At 39.4% G+C, this 26,013-nt stretch overlaps 1 protein-coding gene across 1 annotated transcript in view; it reads left to right on the plus strand.

The window, feature by feature from the left end:
- Nucleotides 1-3,031: 3,031 nt before the first annotated feature.
- LOC117500567 (platelet endothelial aggregation receptor 1-like) overlaps nt 3,032-26,013 on the plus strand; it is a 44,043-nt gene continuing 21,061 nt past the window's right edge. Inside the window, 4 exon segments of the mRNA XM_034153465.1 lie at nt 3,032-3,212; nt 22,866-22,976; nt 23,720-23,821; nt 23,921-24,021. Coding sequence (XP_034009356.1) covers nt 22,870-22,976; nt 23,720-23,821; nt 23,921-24,021 — 310 coding nt within the window. The 5' untranslated portion in view covers nt 3,032-3,212; nt 22,866-22,869.

The raw sequence follows: 26,013 nt of genomic DNA on the forward strand, positions 1-26,013 counted from the left end.
TAATGTGATTTCCTTTTGAAGTGCACTTTTTGCTAATTTATCCCTCTTTTCTTCTTCTCGGTGTTAATATGCAGCAGAGACTCATCGAGTGGGAGCTCTGGTAGTCCACGTTTTTCACAAAAAACTACATTAAATCCAGAAACAAAGAAAAATGTAAAGCCTTTATATGCTTATGTAAGATATATTATATCGCCACCTTACACTATAGTTAAACCAGTGCTTGAAGAATTAGTGTTTACATTCTCAGATCTTCATACTCTGATAGGTTACTGCTAGTCCTGCATATACCTAAATACAAAGAGTCTTCAAAATAATTAGAATCAAAATATACTAAGTGTCAAAGGTAAAAGTACAAATTAGGCAGAGTGTCCCATTTAAAATACATCAGTAGATGGCAGTGTTTCACACCAGAGTAGTGGTCTGAAAAGCATCCCAGGTGCAAATACGTTACGCTCTACACATAAACAGCATTAGTTTTTAAGAAAGACTTGTGCAACAAAATGGTGTAGGCTACTAAAGGGAGTTTGACTGGTTTATATCTTCATGCAGAAGAACAGAGTAAGTGGCTGCACTCCTCTCTGATCACAATATCTGATGGATACATTATTTAAGAAAGGGCTTGCAGGATTCAGGATCTCCCTTTATGAGAGTCCTGAGTAAAGGCTTTTACTTCTACAGATATCATATCCAACTGAAAACAGGTTCAGGCTCTCTGCTTTACAAGCAATGAGAGAACAAAAGCCAAATCATTACAACATACATTTTTATTATCAATCAATGTCAATCCCTTTTTCAAATGAAATGTTACATGGTATCTAATAATCTTGTTTCTGATGGTCCTTGTTTGAGTGTAATAGAAAGTCTGATTCGAGGTTGTTCACAGAACTTTAAAAAAACAATTTGTGATGAAACCTCCTCTCTGTGCTAAGCATGGGACTGCTGCAGAGCCCCAATGTGGCCTGCAGGAAACATTACATTTCCCCCTGTTCTCGGTTTCCGTGCAGTGAGGATGTTTGCTCCACCAGGCCTCCGTTGTTTATCTGTGTCACCACTCAGCAGGGGGCAGGGGCACGGGCACCCGTCCGTTATCATGGCCGGCCTACTGTTCAAGAGGAAGCCCTCCAACTCCTGCTGAGAAGGCAAAACAAAAATAATAGTGAGACAGAAAGAGAACTCGGAACAAACATAAAGAAAGACTCATTCCAATTAAGGTAAATCCTCATGCTTCAGAGTTTTAGGCAACATTGTACATCCACATTTTAGCAATGCAGCTTGGAAAAAAACTCTTTACTTTTCATGCATGACACTGTCAGTGTCTATCTATCTATCTATCTATCTATCTATCTATCTATCTATCTATCTATCTATCTATCTATCTATCTATCTATCTATCTATCTATCTATCTATCTATCTATCTATCTATATATATATCTACTGTCAGTACATAAATCAAGGTTCATACAGAAATGTAAAAATGAGTCGTCAAAATATTGGACTGACTTGCATAAATCCCTTCCAACACTTTAGGATGAACTGAGTTTATCTCCCAACATCAGAGATTTGCCTCAGTTCAGACACAAGAGCATGTGTGCTCTTGTGTCTGAACTGAGGCAAATTTCTGCAGCCAAAATTGTGTGGAAAATCTTCTCAGAAGAAATGGAGGCTGGTTTAGCAGCAGACAAAAATGTAGGGTTCCACATGCTTTTAATCAAATATGTGTATGTAATTAAACATTATTGTATTTGATCATTAGTTTCCTTATTATCAGTCAAAATCACTAACGAAAGCAAAGGACTAACAATATGTGATTGCAGATGTTTTCCACTGGCTTGCTTTCAATGACAATATACCCAATGATCTAAGAAGACCAATTCTACATCTATCTATCTATCTATCTATCTATCTATCTATCTATCTATCTATCTATCTATCTATCTATCTATCTATCTATCTATCTATCTATCTATCTATCTATCTATCTATCTATCTATCTATCTATCTATCTATCTATCTATCTAATCTATCTATCTATCTATCTATCTATCTATCTATCTATCTATCTATCTATCTATCTATCTATCTATCTATCTATCTATCTATCTATCTATCTATCTATCTATCTATCTATCTATCTATCTATCTATCTATCTATCTATCTATCTATCTATCTATCTATCTATCTATCTATCTATCTATCTATCTATCTATCTATCTATCTATCTATTCTATCTATCTATCTATCTATCTATCTATCTATCTATCTATCTATCTATCTATCTATCTTCTATCTATCTATCTATCTATCTATCTATCTATCTATCTATCTATTATCTATCTATCTCATCTATCTATCTATCTATCTATCTATCTATCTATCTATCTATCTATCTAATCTAGCTATCTATCTATCTATCTATCTATCTATCTATCTATCTATCTATCTATCTATCTATCTATCTATCTATCTATCTATCTATCTATCTATCTATCTATCTATCTATCTATCTATCTATCTATCTATCTATCTATCTATTCTATCTATCTATCTATCTATCTATCTATCTATCTATCTATCTATCTATCTATCTATCTATCTATCTATCTATCTATCTATCTATCTATCTATCTATCTATCTATCTATCTACTATCTATCTATCTATCTAATCTATCTATCTATCTATCATCTATCTATCTAGCTATCTATCTATCTATCTATCTATCTATCTATCTATCTATCTATCTATCTATCTATCGATCTATCTATCTATCTATCTATCTATCTATCTATCTATCTATCTATCTATCTATCTATCTATCTATCTATCTATCTATCTATCTATCTATCTATCATCAAACATCAAGGTTTGCAGGACAAAAACAAAGGATGAATCTCCTCATTGAACTCCCTAAATCTCCTCTCCAACCATCCCTCCTCTTTTCTCTCCTCTCCTCCCCTCCTCCCTCAGTCCCCTCGCTGTCACAGTTTTTCCAGCTTCTTTGGCTCCACTTCAGGACCCTCCCCCATTGGATGCAACTGGTCTCCTTCTCTCTCTTTACACTTTTCCAAATGTTTACACCGCTTGAAGATTTTTCTAAGAGTTTGAGCCCTTACAAACAAACGCCTTTTTTCATCTCTATTTCGTGTTTGGAAGTTGTTTTTTAACTGCGATATAAGAGAAGCATATCATCCGGGAGTCCTTGGCCGTCAAGGTGAGTACATTTGCTGTCAATTATTCAAAACAAAACGAAACTTACCGGGATGATTTACACGGAGGCTTTGGCGATTTATTTGTTAGCCATATACTTTTTTAAAGACAGTTATAACGATACGTTCATGAATAATTAGACGCATTTTAAACTCGGTATACTTTCGCGTATAGTGTGGGTGCTGTTATTGGAAATTTGAGGCAAGTCTGTAGCAAAGTCCCCCGAAATTCTAAAATGTACCACCATATCAACTTTAAGAGCAACTCTAGAGTAGTTTATTTTAACCTTTTTAACTGATGTTTTAAATGACTTTGGGCTTTATTTGCTACAATGCGTAAACTTGGCACATTTTGAGCAATCTGGCATTAATATCCTCCTAAATGGTTCAGGCTCTATAATAGGAAGATACGTCATTTAAAAAAAGATGGTAGGCCTACCTCGTATATTTGGATATTTGATCCGCAGCCTACTGGCAGAATTTGTTATATAACACAGCATTATGTATATAATAATTATAATACTGTTTTATCAATACTGATCACTTAGACAGCCATGTTGCAGATGTCTGAGATGTAGTAAAAGTGAAGTAGCCTACTTTATACAATGTTAGGTAATACTTTTATATATTAAAGAAACACTTTTTCTTTGCATTTTAAATCATATTTTGCAAAGCTTAACAGTAAATATATCTGACATTTTTTTGAAGAGTAGAAGTATTTGTAGCATAAAATGCATACTGTATGGTCAAGTACAACTACCTCAAGATTACAAATATATACTTTTTCTTTCCAACACTGTTGTGAAAGTGTGTAGATCACAATTAAATGACTAATGATTTAAAGATTGCTCAACATGGTTTGTTGTTTTCTGTTGCTTTATTGATCATAAGGGACACACTATCAATACAACTGTCTGTTCAACATGTTTTAGTCACCTCTAAAAAGTTAATCAAACCACTTGCTCAAATGAACTTCTGGCATTGTGTCACGGCTTTATGCACTTGTCGTACTTTTCCTGGCTCACTGAGTTTTTTGGCATCTCTAACTCTGCTTTGAAAACTTCTCCAGCTACTACCATACGACTTAGACAATCTGTGCTTCTCTGGCATGTCTCCTCTATCAGTTCCTCACAGAGGAAGTTGCTGGGAGTAGGTTTGCTGTTTCCTCATGACAATCTTCTACTTGTCTGTTGTGTTTTATTTTGATGTTCAGTCTCTATACAATTGCTGGAATAATCTCCTAGTTTGGGTTCTGGTCACAGAGGAGCTATGACTCAAGCCAATGAAACGTGGCGGCGAGATGGCTCCAACCCAAACAACTGCTTGACATCCTGTGTGTGATGGTCTGACTCAACTTTCATGTCCTGTCAGTGGAGTTAATCAGGTGAAGCAGATGGAGATAAAGTGTTTTTTCCCCCTACTCTCTGCAGAGTTGAGATGCTCCAGTGGGTTGTTGTTGTTCTTATGCATGTGCCTGGTTGTGTACAAGACTGCTATGTTAGGGTCCTCTGAAGAAAGGGGTTATGATTCAATAAAGGTGCTTTCATAAACTGATTGCATCCTCATTTTGACTTTTAGATTTGTTTAAAAAGCTGTTTTTAAGAAGCAGTAGTAGCTTTTGAGATACAGTAACAATGCATTTTCCGGGTTGTTCACTATCATGTTTCGACTTAAACTTCTACAGCCGTAAGCCTCTGTACATTTAGAGCTATAAAATGATAAACTGCTCTGCATCGAAGCGTACCGTTTTGGAAACAACCTCCTCACTTCTTTGCCTCAGTGGAGCTGTAAAATCAGCCTGTAAATTCAGCATAATTTTACTTTAACACTTATCATCTATGACTTATGAATGGAGGCTTTTTGATTAAAGAGACCCTGGCATACACACTTCTTAAGGAAGGCCAGATATGATGAACTATCAGAGTAAATCACAGCCACCTGCTTTGGACTACTGAACTCACATCTGCTCTGGCAAACAAAAATGGCCAGGAAGTCTCTCTGACTTCAGACTTTCCTTTGTCCTTCTTCAAGAACTCCTAAATGTACCATGACATTTTTAAATGTGTGTTTACTCAGATATATTGGTTTCATTAGTTGATTTCAGCATGTCACAAGTAACACACAACTGTGCCTCCCTGAAACCATCTGTTTTCTTTAGTGTCTTCACACTGTTTGAGATACTCAATAGACAGAAATATCATCCCCCCCTTAAAAAGTGTCTGTCCTCCTCCAGACTGTTTCAGCTATCATTGGTAAAAAGAGTGGTGACCCATTTTCTTTTGGTCTGTTTGAACCACTAACCCGTCTCCAGTCTGACAGCTGGAGATCTGGATCACTTACCTTCTGTTTGTCCAGGAGAGGACTCGAGCTATTGGATATGTTTTTGTTGGAGATGACACTGGACAGAGACACAAAGAGATGAGGTAGAAATAAAAAGAAAGTAGAACTGATGTAGGAGGCATTAGTGTTAATTTGATCCCCCAGTGTGTGGACGTATTTCAAATGTATTGTGACACCACACAGGGCACACACACCGTCTCTGCATGTTGTCTTTTGAAGGCCACATTTTTTACTTGACAAGTTTATACACGATGGCCACACACCATTGGCGTGTTACTTAATAACAGTGTTGTGTTGTCCTTTGAAGCACAGACTCTGTGCTATAGAATTACCCGTGTACTTTAAACTGTTGCAGAGCTCTGCTTGAAAGAGAGGCTTGGTTGGTCCATCCCTTTGGTCCTCAGTGAAATATCTCAATATATATATTTAATGGACGGCCATGAGTCGCTGTAAAGACATTCATGGCTCCCAGAGGAGGAATCCTACCAACTTTGGTGATCCTCTGACTTTTCCTGCAGAGCCACCGGCAAGTTTTCGCTAATACAACATGAAATCTCAACTTTTACAATAGAGTTTGACATTCATGGTTCCCGAAAGATAAAACTTAATGACATTCATGAATCATGTGACTTTTTCTCTACACCGCTTTGAGATTGACACCTCTAGGTTTTGAAGTGAAATGATGGACAACAATAGGATAGCTTGCCATTGAAATTGCAACACAGAATCATATAACTCCCAGGATGAATTGTAAACCTTTCAACAACTGCCATCATCAAGAAAAATATCAGAATATATCCAATTTAAAACATTGGTATCAACCACAGCTGTTTTTAACACATCTCAACTTATTCTAACTTGCCACCTTGGCTCGCTGATGAACTTGGCAACCACTGACACTGGCTGTATTTAGCCTCATGATGAGATTAAAGCAGGTGGATAGCAGCAGGTGGATAGCAGCAGCCTGTAGCGTTTGATATGGATCTTTAGTAGGAATGGATGAAACTGCTAGATGCAGAGACGGCCATACAAGTCATTGTCTGAAGGCACCTGTAGTCTTGGTTGCTTCTTTTTAGTTTTGATGGCTATATTTTTGTAATTGTTGTCAGGTTTCTCTGTTACCATAAATCATGTCGGTGGAACTCGTTTTGCTGTTGTGGGTTATTTTTTTATACTGCTACACTGACTTTATTTATGTGTAGCATGTTGCATGTCACTGGAAAGTCTGTTAAAACATCACCCACATGTTTACACATCAGTAACCAAGCTTTCCTTATGAAAGTTAATGAGATGTAAAAAATGACCTTTTTCTACACGGCACGTTTCTATTTTTGATGCTAAAAGTCGTGATGAAAAAGACAAAGAGCACAGGGAATTCAAAAGAAGGTGACATGGGTTGAATATTCCTACCACGGGCTTATATAAGCCTTTCAACCCCATGTGCTCTGCAGCCGTGCAAGTAATTTGGAGCACATTGGACTGCAGCCCTCCAGCTCGGGGGATTTGGGTCGCTCACTCTGCTCTGGCCGTGGAACATGTTCAGTTTCATTGGGCTCTGGCTCAAATAACGAACCATAAAAAACAGAGGTCGGGGGGTTTGGGGCTGGAACAGAAGGAGGAGCCTACAGCGGCTTGGTGAAGTGACCACAGACTACTTGTACTGTGGTGAGGGTCTTTCCTGAAGTTGCTTATGTTGGTGGTTGGTGGGTGGCGTTTGGGGATGGTGGGTGGAGCAGAAGTGGAGACATTGTTCATTAAGATTTCAGGGGCTTCGACTGGTGTCTATGTCTCACTGCGGTGTCTATGCAGGATGACTGGAACCAAGTGAAACCTGAGACGTAGAATTAGAGGAAATACAGATCCAGATGCAAGCTCCAAAGGGATCCTTAGTTTTTGTTTTCATCTCTGTGATTAAAATGGTTTTAATTTGGTTTTTAATATTTTCCCAAGCCAAATCGGTTGTGCAGAGGGAGCGCTGAATGTTTATTTAATCAGTTATGCAATGAAATATCATGAGTTTACCAGTCAAGATGTGAGCTGCATGTGAAAAACAAATGGCCTTTGTGTCATGCTTGGCAACAGGCACACATGGACTGCTAGAACTCTTGATGTTTTTCTTGAGCTCATACCCAGATCCACTCCACCAGCTGCATTAAGCTATGACTCCCGGAGTCGTCCATCTTGCATTTTATGAGAGGAGAGGACTATTTTCTTTTTTTATTTCTTTTTTCCAGGCACTTTTGAAAGACAAACCTAGGCTCAGGAAAGGCATGATGACAGATTTTGACAATTTGTCACATTACTCAAAACAACACAAGCTCTGTTTGGAAAAAAGGGATTGGGAAGCCAGAAACCTTTTTGCTGTTGGAAAAAGTGTGAGCAGTAGAGCCGGTGTGGGGCATCGTTCAAGGACTTTTCCTCTTAGGCGCCGGATTTATTCTCTCTTCTGTTTACATGTCAGAGGAAGAAACTGTTGAAATGCAGACATGGATGTACATGCAAGATGTTTCCTATTGGCTTCCTATTGTTTGTCCTAGTTCTCATTCCCCTGGTGCCACGTGGTGTAAAGATGATTGAAGACAGAGCATGGACCTGAGGGACTGTGGGGACAGCTGATTTTGTTAAAAACTGAAAGGATTTACCCTGAAGAGATACAACTTTAGTTGCAAACAGATGAAAATGAACCAGGGAGTTGTAGTCAATTAAACACTAATGAGAAAAGCATGCTGTCTTAAAATATATGAATAAAGTGGTGACAAGATAATCTGTGGTAACTTGCTCATGCAACGCGTTAATACAAAAAATGGCTTACTTGCTAATTAACTGTCAGTTACTTTAAAATAATTTCTTGCCCTTTTTTAGAAGCTGGAAGAAGCCTCACTAAAACAATACATGTCCATGACTCACAGAAGACCTGCTGTGTTTCCCGCTCCTTTTGTTTACCTCCGGGAATCCAGAAAAAGAAAAGTGTTAACAGTTTCCCCTTCACTTGGTTTCCTTGAGTTGGAAATGTATTCCCAAACAAGATGACAGGCCCCTGGACGCTCTGCCTCCTACAGTGTGGCCCAGGATGTCCTGTGGTGGCTCCTTTCTGGCTCTTGTCTCCTCTATGCCCCCCGGCTTCCTGTTGTGTTGGCCAGACATGCAGGTGTCATACCAAAAAGCCCCCAGAGACTAATAAGTTGCACAATACAGATGACCATGCCAGTGCTTTCAATTAACTTGAGCACATTCTGCATGGCCTACTTTCATCTTTTTTAGCCACGAGGCGCTCCAATGAAGAGAATTAATGGCCCCACCTGTGGGGTTTGAAACAGTCAAGTGTCACTGCTTGGAAAAGCATGGGGGATAAGACTAAGTACAGGAACATCTCGGTGGGGTTCACCTTCAGGGTAACACACGTGGCTGCAGCTTTTGAGTGAAGAAAATAAGGCTTTAACTTCCAGATGCTTTCAGGATGAGGCCCATCTGTAGAGAAGGAGGGGGAAGGAGCTTTTTTGGGGCCAAAAAAAGAAAAGCAAAGGCTCTAAAATAATCGCTTTAATAAGCTGCAGGTTTCCACTGGAGGTGTCCTCCAGAAAGGCAGCACACCATATGCCTGAGGTAGGCCTGTAAATCAATGGGGTTTAACTTTTAGGAATTTACTGGCCCAGACTGGACTTCCTGGAAATAGAGATGGAGAAGGAAAGCCAATAGAGATAATAACTGATAACGTTAGCTGAACTCTACCTGCTTCTTGTGTTCATGTTTTGCCAAGCCTTTCCTGGACATCTACCTCAGTTACAGATGTTTGACCACATGGCATTAATTGTCAATGCACATCTGTCTCAGTGTGCAGCTCCTACTCTCCTTGCATGATGGCTGTACCACCCTAAAGGCAGCAACACTTCTTCAGTCTTTGGTTAATCACTAAATATTTTACCTTGTAGAAGAAATGGACTATATATGTATGTATATATATACATTTATCCTGAAAACAAGTGGCAGAAAAACATCATCAACAACAACAGATGAAATGGCCACACCAGCTCCAAATGGTTCCCAGCTCGCAGCTTGGAGCAGCTGCAAAGAGAGAGAGAGAAAAGCTGCCATCGAGTCACATTAGAAGTGTTGTCTTAATCGAAACCAGATGCGGCGTGGTTAAAGCCATTTACTGTAAATTGCCCTTTCTTTCATACAACCATGACTCAAAGACTCACATTAAAGCTGTTGCATGGGAAAGATATCCGCAGTATGAAATATGTCGCTCGAAGACATTGTGTCTCAGTAGAGGATAATGCTTCCCGTGATATTATTCAGACGCCGCAGACATTAAGAGGGATCAACATAATCTTCTCAGTCGCCATAGACCCCCCACTTAGCCCATATATTACAAAACATTTATCAACACAACTGTTTTAGGCCACAATTCAGAACGTTTATAATTGGGTTTTGTAGACAAATTCAGCTTCTGTGCTTGTGGTGGGTTTTCCCCCAAAGCAGATGGGCTTTGATTTCACACCTCTCCAACCGCGTTTGGATAGCAGCTCCCCCACCACCAAGGTCAAAACTGCAAGAGTAAGCAATTTGCACGGTCTTCATCCAGAAAACAAAGGTCATAATGGAAAGAAAAAGCAGTGTGCCTGCGTGTGTGTTGAGGTACAGGGAACAGGCAAGGGCTCTGTGTGCACATCTGTGTTTATGTTGATGTGCGATACAGAGTTTTGTGATGACTTGGCAGTTTTGGCTGCATGCAGTGGTTCAGTGTTTCTCTTTGGTGACTGCTGTCTGATCGTCTGTTTCCCCTCGTAAGAAACTACAAGTCAAACAAGAGATTGGAGAAGTGCACGCCGGTGACCGACCTGTGTGTGAAGGACAGGCTGTAAAGTTCAGCAAAGCTGTGAAAGAGATTCAGATTGTTTTTGAATTTGTCACCAGACTTTAAGTACATCCAGATGTGCACAATGCATATGACACCCTGGAGCCGTTAATGTATACGAGTCCTTGCACCAGGCAGTCAATTTATAATCATAGTGTGACTGAACGATTCTTCGCTTTTCAGTGATGGATTTGAAGGATGGGTCTGGTGTTTTTGTTTATCTTTTCTTGTTGTCAACAAATATGAAAACCACAAAACCAACAATGTGTTTGTCTGTATCGAAATACTGTCTGAGATTCCCTGCTCCGTCTGCTCCCTCAGTTTGAACACATAAATCTTTAAAAAAAAAGAAAACCTTTGAAAAGTCCCAGTTATTTTGCTGAGCAGATGGACATTTCAGTTTCTAACACATGTAACTCAAATGGAGGTCAATTCGCATTTCAGTGGGACAGTTTTATCTGCGGATAATTTGTTATGCTAAAATGTTAACAGCTGAGGCAGCGTATGTGCGTACTGTTCCCCGTATTACGATTACAAATTTAAAACCAGGTCAATTTAATACTTCAATAATAATACCAACTGTAATTGTATAGCACCTTTCATGAAAGGATGCAGCCCAAAGTGCTTAACAAAACAAGATGAGACGCAGAAAAAACAACAATGAAATTGAAATGAGTTAAAACAAGTTATAAAAACATAGCAGAAAGAGTTTGATCACAATGCAATAAAACATGAACAATATTATCAGTAAAGTTGGCCCAAATTGAAAGCCAAATTCAAAAGATAGGTCTTTAATGTATTTTTGAAATGTGCAGAAAGTTACAGCTACTAATCAGTTTAGCTAAACTATATAGCACGGAGGTTTCTACAAGTTGGGGTACATGGGTAGAAAATAAACTGCCAATCCAGTGTCAACATATGCTATTGGTATTTGGAATCAAACAGTCTATGTGACCAAGATCAATACATGTCCAAGAGAAAGGACTGCAAATAAAGTGGTATTGCACCCAAATCAATAGTCAGTTGGTGGCTTAAAATAATTAACAACTTGTTTGCCTGGTAACATCCGAGGCCAGAGGCATTATGTTTTTTTGTTGCCCGTCCGTACGTCTATCAGTACGCCCGGTAATGTTCAAAGTTCAAAAGATCACTGTGACCATGACTCAAGGATTCACTCTCCAAATATGACAATTTCACACAAATGAAAATGATCTTTGGGCGGCAATTTAACTTTTTTTGGCAAAGACATTAAACCCTGAGGAGACAATTCTAGTTTCTCCAAACAAAGAGTTACTTATTTCAGAGACACTGACACGATTGTTGCAGGAGTTCAGTGGAGGTTCATTCTGTTTTCTTAAGCTCCTCTGAAGATGTGAACGCTCTTGACCTCGTGGCCTGTTCTGTTTATGTTGAGGGAACTGTACGTTCTAATAAATATGGACAAAAGAATTTTAGCCTCTGCATAGTTTTATCATGGGAAGATCAGCTGAAGACACAGAGCATAACGTTTATTAATAATCTTTCTTATAAAGCAGCGTTTCCCACAACTTTCTGACCCCGACAGAGGACGACAGAAATACTTTGTTTGGAGTAGTCGGCGAAGAAAAACAAATTATTTATCAAAGAGATTTGCTCGTCATGGTGGGAAAATGAACATGATCATGATGCTCTGATGTGTTAAAAGGATAACGACCGAAACACCAGAGGGGTCAAAAGTGTAATTATGAAATACTGTTCATTTTAAGAAATGCTGCCGCAGATTTTAGGTTATTTAAACCGATTTGATTTGACAAATTAGATATAAGTTTTAATTTAGTGCAAAGATAAAGATGCATTTCTTGCCATTTAATTTGTATTTTATATTTGTAAAGATTCAACGCCCCCATTATTAGCAAACCAATGACAAAAGAGTGCAAAATGTAAATATTGTTTTGTAAATCCTCCAGAACACTAGATTAAAGTGAGTCCTGCAATGATTAATTAGTTCCTTGATTTGAGGTGTGTTCAATACCATAACTATTTTGAGATAAGGAAATAATACAACATCATAGCACTATTTCAGAGTACAAGCACCATCACCTTATTCAAAAAATGACATCAAAATGTAGGAGAATGACTTGACTCACACATGAATAGCCAGAGAGTGGAGAGCTTCCTGAATGGCAGCAGAGAGTGAGTTGGAGAGTGAAGCACAGGAAGAGATGAGGAGGAAGTGTGCGTCTGAATCAACAACTCGTTGGTGAAACACGCTGAAACAATGGCCCACAGGACATTCCCACTGATCAATCGAGCGTCACTGCCATTCAAAATATCCTGCTTCTACAAATCACGTGGCAGAGATATTTACAAGTAATTAGAACGTGATTCAGGGAAGTTTGAAATGATTGTGCTCTTATGTCTTCAATTTGTTTTTCATTCTGGGAAACATGCAGTCCATTACAACTTGGCTCTTATTTTAGGCCACGTTGGCTCTGGGGATAGTAATGGCCATTAATAGACCACTTTAAGTTCAGACTACAAATATCTAAAGAGCGATAAGATTGATTGCAACAAACAGTCATGGTGCCAAGAAGATGAATCTTAATGACTTTGAGGGTCTCCTGGCTTTTCACTTAGTGCCACCAGCTGGTCACATTTTTCACTTAACCTGTGAAATCTCTAAACATCTGCTTTGGTGGATTTGCACAACCTTTTTTTTTGAGACATTCTCGGTTTACAGACGATGTTGCCGACTCCTTTTGGAGATCCACTGACATTCCCCTACTACAAATGATTTTGACTAAATTCAGTACAGGCACTTTTGAGTCACTTTTGACATTCTCCTCATCCTAAAATGTGTAATACCTTTATCACAAAAATCCTGTAAAACAACCTGACTCTGTTGTCAGGTGCAAATAGTATTAGCTGTTGTTATAAACTGGATTTAGGTTGTTTTTCTAGACACTTCAATCTGTCTTTCACCTGTGCCTACATTATATAACAGTTCCTGTATTTTTGTACAACTTTTTTGTCATCAAGGGTACAAGGAGGAATCTGCCAGACTTGAACATAAGCTTAGTATGACGAGTAAATAAGTAGAAAAAAATTACGAAAATGCCGATTCCTCATTGTTGCATGACTGAATCTGGCTCATGTTAGGTTCCACTATTAAAAAAGTTTGACTTTTTCACTTTTTTTGTGTGTCCTATCACAAGGTCACAAGGACTATTGTGCAGCGAGCTAATTTGCTGCTAATTACAGTATAATTGACATTCAAAAGTTTGCATGTTATCCTTCTGCTATAGGACAAAGCCACACTGTGGACGCAGATGTTTCATGTGACGGACTTACATACATTTGAGTTTAGAAACACCACTTTTTTACGAGCTGTGGCCGTCTAATGTTGTGGACTGAGAGGTTTTTCGCCTGGGTCCTTACTGTGAGAGTTTACAATGCAAAGCTATGTTTTCTGGTCACGGTTTGTGGAAAAGGCTGTTTCTTTTACAAGGACTCTGTGTCTCTGCGCCAGTGTGATCCACAGAGCATTACAGCACATATAATTACAGCTCTGTATGGTCATGTCCCTCTGAAACCTCAGCCAGGGCCTCCATTTTGGGTTTTCCACCATTTTCGCTCACTAAGGTTTAGAAAAATCACTTGTTTGAAGAGACCAGACACGATCTCAATCCATGGTGTTTCAGTCTCTGTTTTTGTTTATTCTGCTCTGTAGAGGTGAACGGTTGTATTTATTACAGTGTCTCTGTGTTTGAGTTTGTTTTTGTGGATCCTCTGCTCTCTCTGACCATTGAAGCCACAGCCATCCTGCCTGTGGTTTCGGTCGGGAGTGTGGAGGAGCGAGCAGCACTTTGCACTGTGGGTCTCTGTAGGAGAGCGCACGAGCCTCAAACGTGTCGGAGCAATGCAACAGGGAGAGCAAAGGCCGCCAACTGGCAAGAAGCCTAGCGTAATAAAAAAATACAGAGAATTTCGATGAAAACCACATCAGATCACACACATCTGTTGAAAGACAACATTTCGTGAGTGAAGAAAACAAGGATTATTTATTTGCTTTCTCATCAACGCCACTAAAAACTGTTACAACATTTGTTTTCATTTAAGTCCCTCTGCAGTTTAACTGTTGAATAATGTTAAAAAGGCACTTTTATGCTTATTTTCAGGTTTCATATTTGGTGTCTTTACTGTGACATGTTTACATGCTTTCATGTTCAAAAAAGTCTTTATTTTTCTCAGACTGCCTGTGCTGCAGAACCTCTTTTCAGTGTGTGGTAGAGACCCCTTGGCAGGGAACTTTGGAATTGAACCCTTTGCAGAACATTTACAAGCACAAATACCTACATTAGAGTCAAGGGAAAACCCCAAAAAGCATTATAGTGCCCATTTAGATATGTGTCATATCATATGCAGTGACATTTCTAGAGTATAGAAAGATCTTAAAGTAATTGTTAAGTCACAAAAGTGCAAAAGATAAAGCTTTAGAGATGAAGATAAAGCTTTTAACCGCAGGTATTTGTGGAACATTTGGTTAATATGAAATGTTCAAACATGGCATAGTATTTTATTATAATTGTATTATTATTAATATACCAACAAAGAATGTTTTAATAGTCTTTTAAAGTGAAATAGTTGTGTCACCTGATATTTGTGGTTTAAGATGCCAAAACAAAGAACATATTTCTCGTAGCGCTCTCACCGACTAGACTCTCAGAAATCTGAGTTGCGTGTCTTATACTGGATTTGTGAAACTAAAAAAGTGTTTTCAAGCCAAAATGTATTTCAGTATTACTCAACAGAAACTTTTTTGTCAGTTCAAGTTCGATCAATGTTTTTGCAGTTCCTACTCGGTGCAGATAGGAGTCGATGTAAACCCCGCACTGACCTCAGCTCGACTCATGTTGATGTTCTCATGCTCTCCAAAACAACTGCGTTACCATGGTGACCTTATCACCACAACCACTGCCATCCACAGACCCTGCTCTCGATCACCGTGGGGACAAATAATATCACATGAGCTCCAGAGAATCCAGCACTGTCCAACATAAACACACACACACACACACACACACACACACACACACACACACACACACACACACACACACACACACACACACACACACACACATACACACACACACACACACACACACACACACACACACACACACACACACACACACACACACACACACACACACACACACACACACACACACACACACACACACACACAATCTTATCTTGCTATTAGTTATTTACCACTAAAGGAAAGGTTGTGGTTAACGCACATTCTTAGATACCATCCTCTTAAATCTGCTCCTGTCTTTTAATTGTTAAGTTACATTTTTGGTCTCCTACCTTGAGGCCTCTTGATATTTTGATGGCCATTTTTTTGGCTTGTGTACATTTTTAATATTCAGTAGATTGCATGTTTTCTTTTTTTTTTTTAATATTGGCTGCTGCAAGGTGATATGATGGGACAATAAAGAAAAGGTTAAAGGCAGCTAACTGACCTCAGATCTGCTTTAGATGAATCTGTCATCGGTTCCCCTGGGACCTAAACTTGGGTCCAGGAAAGAGGGGGGGACACATACTGTTTCCTGTTTTTCTCAGTTAAATAAAGGATCCCAGACCGCGAAGACTGAGTGCCAAGTGAAAGCTGGTCTCACATTGCCGTAGAAATGACATAGAGTTGACTTGAGGTGATTTCATTAGTTGTTCCATTGCAACTCCCCTAATTAAACAGAGCTTTAAAATGACTTGAACACAAGGACAGATTGGCAGGCTGCACAAAGCATCTGTCGTTGTATTTAAGAGCCTGTTGGTAAGACGTCTTTTGTTCAAGAGGATCTAAATGATGTATTCCCATGTTATTGCTGGAAAATGTAGCAAAAGTGTGGGACAGATCTGCAGACATAATTATAAGATACAGTTGCAGAAAAGGACTATTAATCTACCTGAGAAAGGAAACAGAAGAAAGAGACATTACAAATAAATGCACTGCTGCAGTGACGGCTGTTTAAGAGGTCAAAAGTTTATGAATCTTCACTTTCTCCAGTCTTGCAGATAGCAAACGCTGCAGATCTCACTCAGCACAATTCAGCCTTCCAAGACCTGTGTAATGCCTCCCTCTCGTCTCTCTCTCGCTAGATCATCCTTTTTGTTACGCAACTCCCCCCAGAACCATCAACGGCACTTAAGCTGCCAAGAGTTTTCCACTGAAAGCTTTTTTCCACTGTGGGGGTTCAGCTTCGGTGGCAGAGTACCACCTTTTACCGTATACCATGTCTTTGCTGTCAACAGAGGGGAAACGTGTTGATGTAGGCGTCGGGATATTTCTCTGGATTTACGCTGGATAATGTGGCAAATTTAATACGTGGGTGCGTTGTTTGAAGTTAAATGTGTGTTTCTCACAATAAGTATTTGGGTGTGGCATGTAATTGTTCCTCCGAGTCCCCAGTGTGTTGCTAAGGGTCTCTGCGCTCCCACCCACCCAACATGAGGCATAGCAGCGACATTGTGCCAGCCTCACTGCGGTCTAGCAGCAGAACTGTTCCTACGCGCCAAGAAGAGAACTCATATGCAAAGGATTATGGGTTTTATTTTCAGTTTACAGTAACTCTGGTTTAACGTGAGGGTGGGATGGAGAGGAGGGGGGAGTCACAGAGATGGGACTGCGGTCGGTGTGTCACATGGAAGCTGATATATTCCAGTTTCTGTCTCTTTCTGCCCTCGAGCAGTTTTATAGATTTGTTTTTCTTAGAGCTGAACTTTAAATTTGTGACGCAACACTTTGGCTCTTCTCTCCTGTGGAGGGTATTTTCTGATACCAGAGATGATCACAATCACACGGTGATCATTTAAATCTCCTTAAGCCTGCGATACACACCAAAGGCCAATGTTTAAGTGTAATGGTGCACAGCAATGCTTTAATCATGTGCAGTTTGACCATCGTGTTGCCAGGAAACAATTTAGTTGATTTTTGTTCTCTGTTCCTCTTTCCTTTGTTTGTTGTTGGAGGTTTTGCCAATTTATAATGCTCAAAACAACGTTTCTCACTTAGTTTTTCATGTCAAGGACCATTTAAAGGGCATGCTACAACTAACTGTGTCTCAGGGAGCTTAATTAGATTTATCTGTAGAGAGCTCACTTTGGGTGGGCAGACCACTTGGGAGTAAAGCTGATACAAGAGCAATGATTCTTAATTTCTGCTCTCTCATTGATTTATTGACTTTACATTTGGGTTAAACCACTTCTAATCCCTCCCGCAGGGATCCACGAGTAAATTAAATCACTCCCTCTGCTATATGCTGATAGATTGGGCAAACCACTTTTATTTTGAAACTGTCTCTCACTGCCTTTAAACTGTAATGAGCAATCTCAAAAAACGTATTCAGATGACTGCCATTTGCTTAATGATTCACTTTTCTTTTTGCACTGCTATGACAATCTACAGGAAACGTAAATCATGTTTAAAATACAACTTGATAAAGAACACCTGCCCATATTTAAACAGCTTTCCAAGTATCTTGATTTTATTTTGAAAGTATTTCCCAGAAGTAATCCTTTAAAGTTGCATGCATCTTATTTAATATTATACAACCAGTTTCAGATGTGTTTTCTATTGTACTTGTCACGATCCTGTTATGTCACGATTTTAGGTTGAAATTCTGTTCTCCATGTGTCTTGTCTTCCTTCCTGTGTTTTCCCTCCTGTGTCTGATTGTCTGACTGTGTTCCCCTGTTGCCCTTGTGTTTCTGCCTCCCCTGCCCAGCTGTGTCTTGTCCTGTGATTACCCCTCTTTGTATTTAGTCTTGTCTTCCCCTGTGTTCCTTGTCGGTTCATTGTCTTTCCTGTCTCCCTCCATGTTGGTCACGGTCAGTTTTGGTGTTGTTGCTACCTTGTGCTACCTATGTGTTTCATGCCATGTTTTTGCTCATCAGCTTTTCAAATAAAGCTCGCTTTTTGTTTCTAGACCGTTTTACCTTTTTTTTGTAGTCTGCATTTGGGTCCTACCTTTTTCCACGGATTCTAACAGTACTCTCAATGGAAAACATGCTTTCTGTTCTGAACTTGCATCCATTAATGTCATGAATGACCTTATAATGATCTCTTTTAAATCAGACATTAAACTGTAGTGGGGATTTGTGCGGATATGAGAGTCACTATTTACCGGGTTAGTATGAAACAAGACATCAATTACCTGCAGTTTGATTCACTTTTATAAGACACACAGTAATGGGATTCACCTGCAGGACAGTGTGTCATAACTCAGGAAAGTCTATTACATTTCACCATGTTGTATTTCTTTTGTAGTCCACTGACTCTGGTTTGAGTTGCTCAGAACAAAGACATCTAAAGTTTTTTGATGTAGTTGATTCTGGAAGAGCATACTGGCGTCCAAACTACCAAGAGAAGCTTAGAAATAGCCATAAAAAAGAGAAGGACACGTTGTGTAGTTTCTGCTTCTGACTGACATCAGAGCACGTCGACATGAAAATGAACTTGTATTTGGCAGGACTGTCCATCTTTCTCTCTTGCTGTATTTCTTAATATCCCAGCCAATGTTTTTCCATCCATTTCTCTACACCATACTTTCCCTTCCAGTGTGTGACTAATATTTTCTACCTGAATGAGCACTGCAAATGTAATAAAGTAAACTTGAGAGATGCTAATATATGCAGATTTCACTTCCCCTGGACTGAACCAGGCCTGCTGTATCCCCCTGCTTCCAGTCTTTAAGCGAAGATAAAATGAAAATCTCTGGCACACACTTCATGTTTAACGGGCAGACATGATAGTGGTATCAATATTCTGATCTAAATTGGCAAACAATATATTGATAATCACATTAGAGAAGAAGGTCCTGTTTCTATGTGGTTGAAGGCTCTGTACTGAGTGTTCAACTAAAGAGAACATGCAGTCTGATGGGAATATATATCTGTCAAGAAATGGCTCTCTTGCATAAAATGGAATCAAAATAATGTTCTAGTTGTCAGCGCTTATGCGTCCTGAAGGGCTCTTGATTGAAGCAGAATATGGTAATAACATGGGTACGAGTGTCTAGCAGGATTAATATAAAACCAAGGCATCTGTTTTCATTTGGGCTTTGTTTTCACTTGAAGCCCCTATGCGGTTCTGTTGAGAGCATTTCGGGCCCTTAAACAGCTCACAGCATTCCTCTGTTGGTACATGCGTGTGTGCGTGGGACGCTGCTTTGGGCCGCGACAGTATGAGTCAGTGAAGAGAAGCTCATTGGATTAGCTAAATGTCCTTAGTTACTAAATATAGTCTCCCTTTGAACTCAATTCAACGTATGGGACTCATTTGATACGTGTGTGTAATGTCGCCAGAACATGAAAACACATGATCAGTCGTTACAGTTACAAACTGTGTATTGGGTGTGGGGTGTGGGAGTGTGCATTCATGTTGACGTTATATGTGTGGGATGAGTGCACATTCACATTTTCCTGTGTGTGTGGCATTTTGTCTATTTTATACCGGTTTATAGAGCCACATGAAAGTCTCTCTGCACTGGATGAGATTGACTGTTTGTTTTTTATTACAAAGATCTAAATACTGTATGTTGGCGCAACCTCTACCCTTGATGTTCTTCACTGAACTCTGTCCAGTGTTTACCTCTTTGACCAGTGGATGTGAAGTATGAAGGTATATCACGTACACAAAATGAAAGGGAAAACTGTTGCAATACATCATGCTACTCGTGCTGTTCCGCTTCATAACCAAGCTTGTCCAAGTGAAAGGGTTCAGAGCTGCAGTTTGGAAAGAACTCAAAGGAAATAATGATAGCTTAGGCCTGAATGTAATGAGTGGACAGCTATTATGTGAAAAGGAGGAAAGGAAAGGAATCAATCAGTCAACAGTCGGTGAGGAGTTTGGGTTCAACTCAATTCTTAGAGTACCTGAACTCCTTTACTCCTCTAAAGCAGGGTAGCCTCATTAAGGGTCCGGTTTCCAGATGATGATACTACCACCTGGAGCTCCAGACGTCTACCTGCCCCCCCCCCCCCCCCCCCCCCCCTTCTGTAGGTAACCCAAACATGCAATGCAAACAACGTCTGAGCTCGACTTCAAAACAACTCCGGCTGCAGTCATTAAGCTCTCTTTCTCAGCATTTAAGAATTCCCATGCGGTTTGAAGCCTTTCTCTAATGAAGCACAATTAAAATGAAAAGAAGGTAATGAAAAATATTTACCCCTAGTCCAATGAAGTGGCTGGTGAAGTTGATGACTCCTCTTAATAAAAGCCATATGCCTGTTCTCATAAAATTCTGTTTTTGTGGCACAGATTTCTGAGGCGTTAGCGCTTGTGCCAGCGAGTGAATTAACTCCTGACAGAGTAGGAGAGTACTCAGACGCCGTTTATCAGAAGCAGAAGATCTGTGCAGTCGCACTGATTTATGCTGCCCTCACCATGCCAAATCTCCAGCAGTGATAACCAGCCACTGGACAGAGTAAACATATATGTAGTTATATTAAATTAGCTTCTGATTGATTGCAGAGGTGTTTATGGTGAACTGTTTCTTCAAATAATCCTTATGCTGACTGGTTTTTTTTCTCGTGCAATCCACTATAAAGACAAAAGCACATTTTGTAAACATACATGAAATGGCTCCAATGGGAATTGAACCGCTGACCTTGGCACTATTAGAGGCATGCATTATTCACCAAGCCACAGGCAAATATTTTCCTCATCGCGGGAAATTTCCCCGATTTTCCAGCAGTGTGACTTAGAATGCAAATATGTGCGTGAAAAGTTAACAAAGTATGTTTCTCCAGGAGGAAAAGATGACATGAAGGACAAAGGGCGAGAAAGCTGTTTGACATTAAAACAATGCGGTACAGAGTACTGCCAGGAACCGGGTACAAACCTCTAACTCATACATCGTTTTCTCACTGACTTACTATTGAGTTTAAGTTTCTCTAACTAAACATTGACCAAGATCTTACTAAATGTCTACCAATGTTTACCACCTAAACATCACTGATAGCATTTCTGTGAGAAAACAGTCAGTTAAAAAAGTCATACATTTAACAACAACCAGATAAACATCATATATTCGATCAGAGAAAGTAGGGCCTCACTGACCTTATTGACCAAAATATTACTCCAATTCTTAGGGTATTAAAGTTTTCGTCACCTTACTCTATGTGATGATTGTAGTTTTCATACAATTCTCAAAAGACATATTATATAATGTTATAAAACTTTGAGGGAGGATCTAAGTTTCAAAGTAAAGGAGACATTTTGTTGTTACTCCTTAGATCTGGGATGTTTATCCATGAAGAAGACAATCTTGATTGGTTGCTGCGATGCCACTATCCCAACATATCACACATCTCTCTCGGGCCATGAGTAGACGACATGAGAAGCCTTGGTACATTAATTCTGTCAGACGGGACTTGTGGAGAAAACAGAGGAACACGCTCGACTAATCCTATGTCAACATTACGACCCCGTTTTCTAAAAAGTGTTGCATTCCCACGATGCTTTCAGCAGAGGGCTCTAATATACTGACCTGCTGAACTTCTGTTCATTACGATGAGATATTGGAAAGGGGAAAAAATAGCCTCCCTTCTGCTCCCTGAGAGCCCAACAGGGTCCCCGTGCCGAAGCGCTCTCTGGGGCCGACGCACTGATCAGATCCAGATGCTGCAGGAGTGTGTCGGGACAGCAGAGGAGCGTGGAGGCCGCGCTCAGCTCTGATTGATAGGGGTCAGGAGTTGGGAGTCACATTTCTTGACTCTCGTTTTGTTTTGTACTCCCGATCTTACTCCTCTGTGTTTTATGTACCATGTTGAGACGGTGTGGAGCTCAGCAAGGAGCAGACGGCGTTACGCTTCAAGTCTGGCTCTTTGCCTCACCTCTGCTGAGTGTTTAACAAACTCTTTTTACAATCACAGGCTCAAACCTTAACCGCAGTTTATAGGTACCGAGAAACAGATTTCATTTAATCTTTCTGTCCGCCACACTGTGAAATGTTAATTATAGTAAACAAAAAACAATGGATGTAAATGTCTAATAGAGAGCAGGACTGGGTGTGCAACATTTTCCACAGTGAGTTTGCGAGGGTTAGGTTTATTGTTGTGTTTCATGCTGCTCAACTTTATCCCGCAGTAAAACAAAACCTCAAAATGACTTTTCTTCTTTGAAAGGTTTCTTTAAAAATGGTGTTTAAGGCATGTTAATTCAATTCGTCTTCATAAGAAATGGCCGTTTTTTAACATCACCTCTTCAGCCTAGCCTAAACAAATGGTACACACCGTACAAGTTGCAGATCCAGATTGCTTTGCGTTGTACAAATGTTGCTTTTACTGTCTCCACCTTCAGTTTAGTTTCCCTGTCTAACAAAATAAATATGTTTTGGCCCGCTGCCATCCTTGCTGAAATGTTTGGGTTTTTGCATCCCTTTGTAAATGTCTGTCTTTTTTTTACCCCTCAGGACCATGGCGACTCTGCAGAGCTCCGCCGTCCTGCTGCTGTCGAGCTTCCTGATTGGTCTGAGCTACTCTCTGAACCCAAGAGACCCGAATGTGTGCAGCCTGTGGGAGAGGTGAGGCCTGTTTGACAAAGTCAAACAGAAAAAATGTCACTGTTTTTATATCAAATATACAACATTTTTTCTCAAGCACTGCTGCATTCATAGTGCTGAAAGTTTACTTTGTGATTTAACTGGACCCAAACCACTAGTGCCATTGCTATTGGACAACTCGAGACACGTAACATGTTATGAATTAACAACATTTCTAACATGTTTATTAAGAAAGAGCAACTCGTGTAAATGTTGATATGACTATTTTGAAACCAGACTAAGAGTCTACAGCCAAAGGGAACCTCCACAGTCATTAGGGTTCAGAGACGGCAGCACTTGTTTTCATGATTAACCAATCCACAAAATAAATCCTCAATCAATCCATTAATTGCTTTATGTATGAAATTATTGTAGGAGAGTATTGAGAATGCTTATTTTATTTGACCATCATACCGTAAATCAAGTTCGATCATGTTCAGTTTACTATCAGGAAAATAATGAAGTCCTCACGTTTGAAAAGCTGGAAACATAAAACGTTTGACATGTTTGCCTAAAAATGACTAATTCCATCACATTCAATTTTAACCAACTGTATCATTGTATTGATTAATTGTTGACAGGGTCTCGTACAACTGGCAATTCATATGTTGACCCCCTCTTCACATAATTCACAGAGGCCTTGTTCAAAGATGTAGCTTATAAAGCTAGGTAACTTTTGTATCTTATTCTTTGAACGTTTTAAAATGTGTTGCCCTACTTTTCAGCTTCACCACCTCAGTGAAAGAGTCCTACTCGCATCCTTACGACCGGGTGACGGAGGAGCCGTGCTCCGACCCTCGGACCTCCTACAGATGCCTGCGCCACAGGTAGGAGCAGCGTTATGACTCATTTCCTGTTCATGCTCACTTCCAAGTTCCTGTCAGTGGAGGGTCCAAGCTTCCTGTCTGACTGTGTCATTCTTTCAGGATCACCTACAAGACGGCCTACCGGCAGGCGGTGAAGACAGACTATCGCAAGAGATACCAGTGCTGCCCCGGCTATTACGAGAGCAGAGACAAATGTGTCCGTAAGTAATGATGTGAAACTTGAAACAATACTCTCAGCTGCGTACTTTTTAAATTATAAGTAAGGCAGACAGAAGGAAATCAAAAATAATTGGTGGAGGAGAAGAGGAAAAGTGTTTTCAAGATGGGAATGAAGAGGTTTAACATCATTGTCAAACTAAACACCAAAGTATGCCTGATTTCAGTTATATTCAAATAAAAAGGTAAATTTCAAGCCCAAATTGTGAATATTTCATGTACTGAGGTACCAAACCAATGTGTGAGGTTGTTAATAAATAATCCTGTCTCACACTGGGCTGTACACAGGATAATGAAAAAAGGCTTAGTGCAAGTGAACCCGCATCACAAAAACAAAATGCAATGTGTTTTATCCTTAAATAACTATTTAAACACGCCAAATCTCCCTGATCATTTACTGTATATTTAGTTCTAATATCCAATCTTCCCTGTGTTAGGACTCAACATATAATGAGGAAATTATAAATTCTTATTTTAATTATTAGTTTATTTATCAAGGACAGCATATATTAATAAATATTCATGCACATACTGTATCAGAGGTTTTTTAGGAAAAGTACATTCATAGTTATTAAGATCATTTCTAAACATGAGAACATTCTTAATTTGTCTCCTTTTGGTGGCCCTTAAAAGTAGTCAGATCTAAATATATAGATAAAAAGAAACTGGAATAAACCTCTGAAAGTGTTTACTCTTAATTTATATATTGTACACTTTGTTGCTAAATTGTCCAAAATCCCCCCAAAAATGCTGGGGACATGACCTCAGTATCCTCAAGGGTAACTACCCCCCTGGTCCCACCCATGAGTGTGCAACATCATTGTACTCGACAAAGAGACAGCTCAGGTTTGAAATATTTTGTAAGTTAATACAAATTCTTTTTTTGAAAGGAGCATTTAAGAGTGTTGCAAGTCCTTGGCAGACTGATTCTGTCTTCATGGTTTAATGCTAGGAGATAAATGAATCCATACGCAGGGTTACCGTTAAAACCCTGTATTGCACTGTAGAGCTTTAGGAGCACATGTTGAGGAGACGCTGAACCAACAGAGTAACCTGATGTTGGATGAATACTTTGGGCAGTAATCTAGCACAATACCAACATTTATTTTTAGTCATATTTTTCCATGCAACATGCAAAGTCAATATGAGTTGCACATGATGCTGGAATTACCACAATTATGGGTTCGGGTCCCACTGGGGCTTTTCATGCTGATATTGGCTGTACCAGCTGGAATTGTAACTAAACTAAAGTGTGTGTTGCTGACACCATAAAAAACCCTCCACATCATTTTCACATTTGATTTCAGTTCTAGGATTCCACATAATTCAGCAACTAATATTTCATCAACTACTGTAAGCATCTGTTCCTGATGGATTTAAAAGTTGTGACACGGCTGCATGCAGCTTAGGGAAGAACAACAGAAATAGCATCATGTGAACAAAATCCTCAGTGCACAAACACTCAAGCCTCAAGATAATATGGAAACAGAGCTGAAGCCTTGAATGAAATAAAGTAACGTCGTCCAAAACAAAAAGGGAACACATTGGTCAGGAACTATTTATAGAAAAGTTACATTTGAAAACAAACACAATCCATCTGTTTTATGTGTATTTTTGATTTGGATATTTATCAAGGTTGCTTTAGTTTATACTGATTCTTTTGTTTATCTACTCTATATACTACATTTTGAGTGTCTTTCTTCTAACATCTTGGGGTGTACTTTAACGTTTTATCCTTTGAATTCAAAATGTTTTAGTAAATTCAGAACAAACATGAACATCAAATATGTTTGAAGGGGAGATTTCTTCATATGGACTTCATTTCTACCTCAGTTTCTTTGACATCACACACTTTGTATGTGATGTAAGTAATCATTAACCTATAACTACAATCCTTATCTTGACTTTAAGTACTCTAACGTCAAGTCCATTGTCAATTTTAGGCTTTTTTTTTTTTTAAATAAATCTATGGGTGC

The sequence above is a fragment of the Trematomus bernacchii genome, unplaced genomic scaffold (genome assembly GCF_902827165.1).
Source record: "Trematomus bernacchii unplaced genomic scaffold, fTreBer1.1, whole genome shotgun sequence".
Taxonomy (NCBI): domain Eukaryota; kingdom Metazoa; phylum Chordata; class Actinopteri; order Perciformes; family Nototheniidae; genus Trematomus; species Trematomus bernacchii.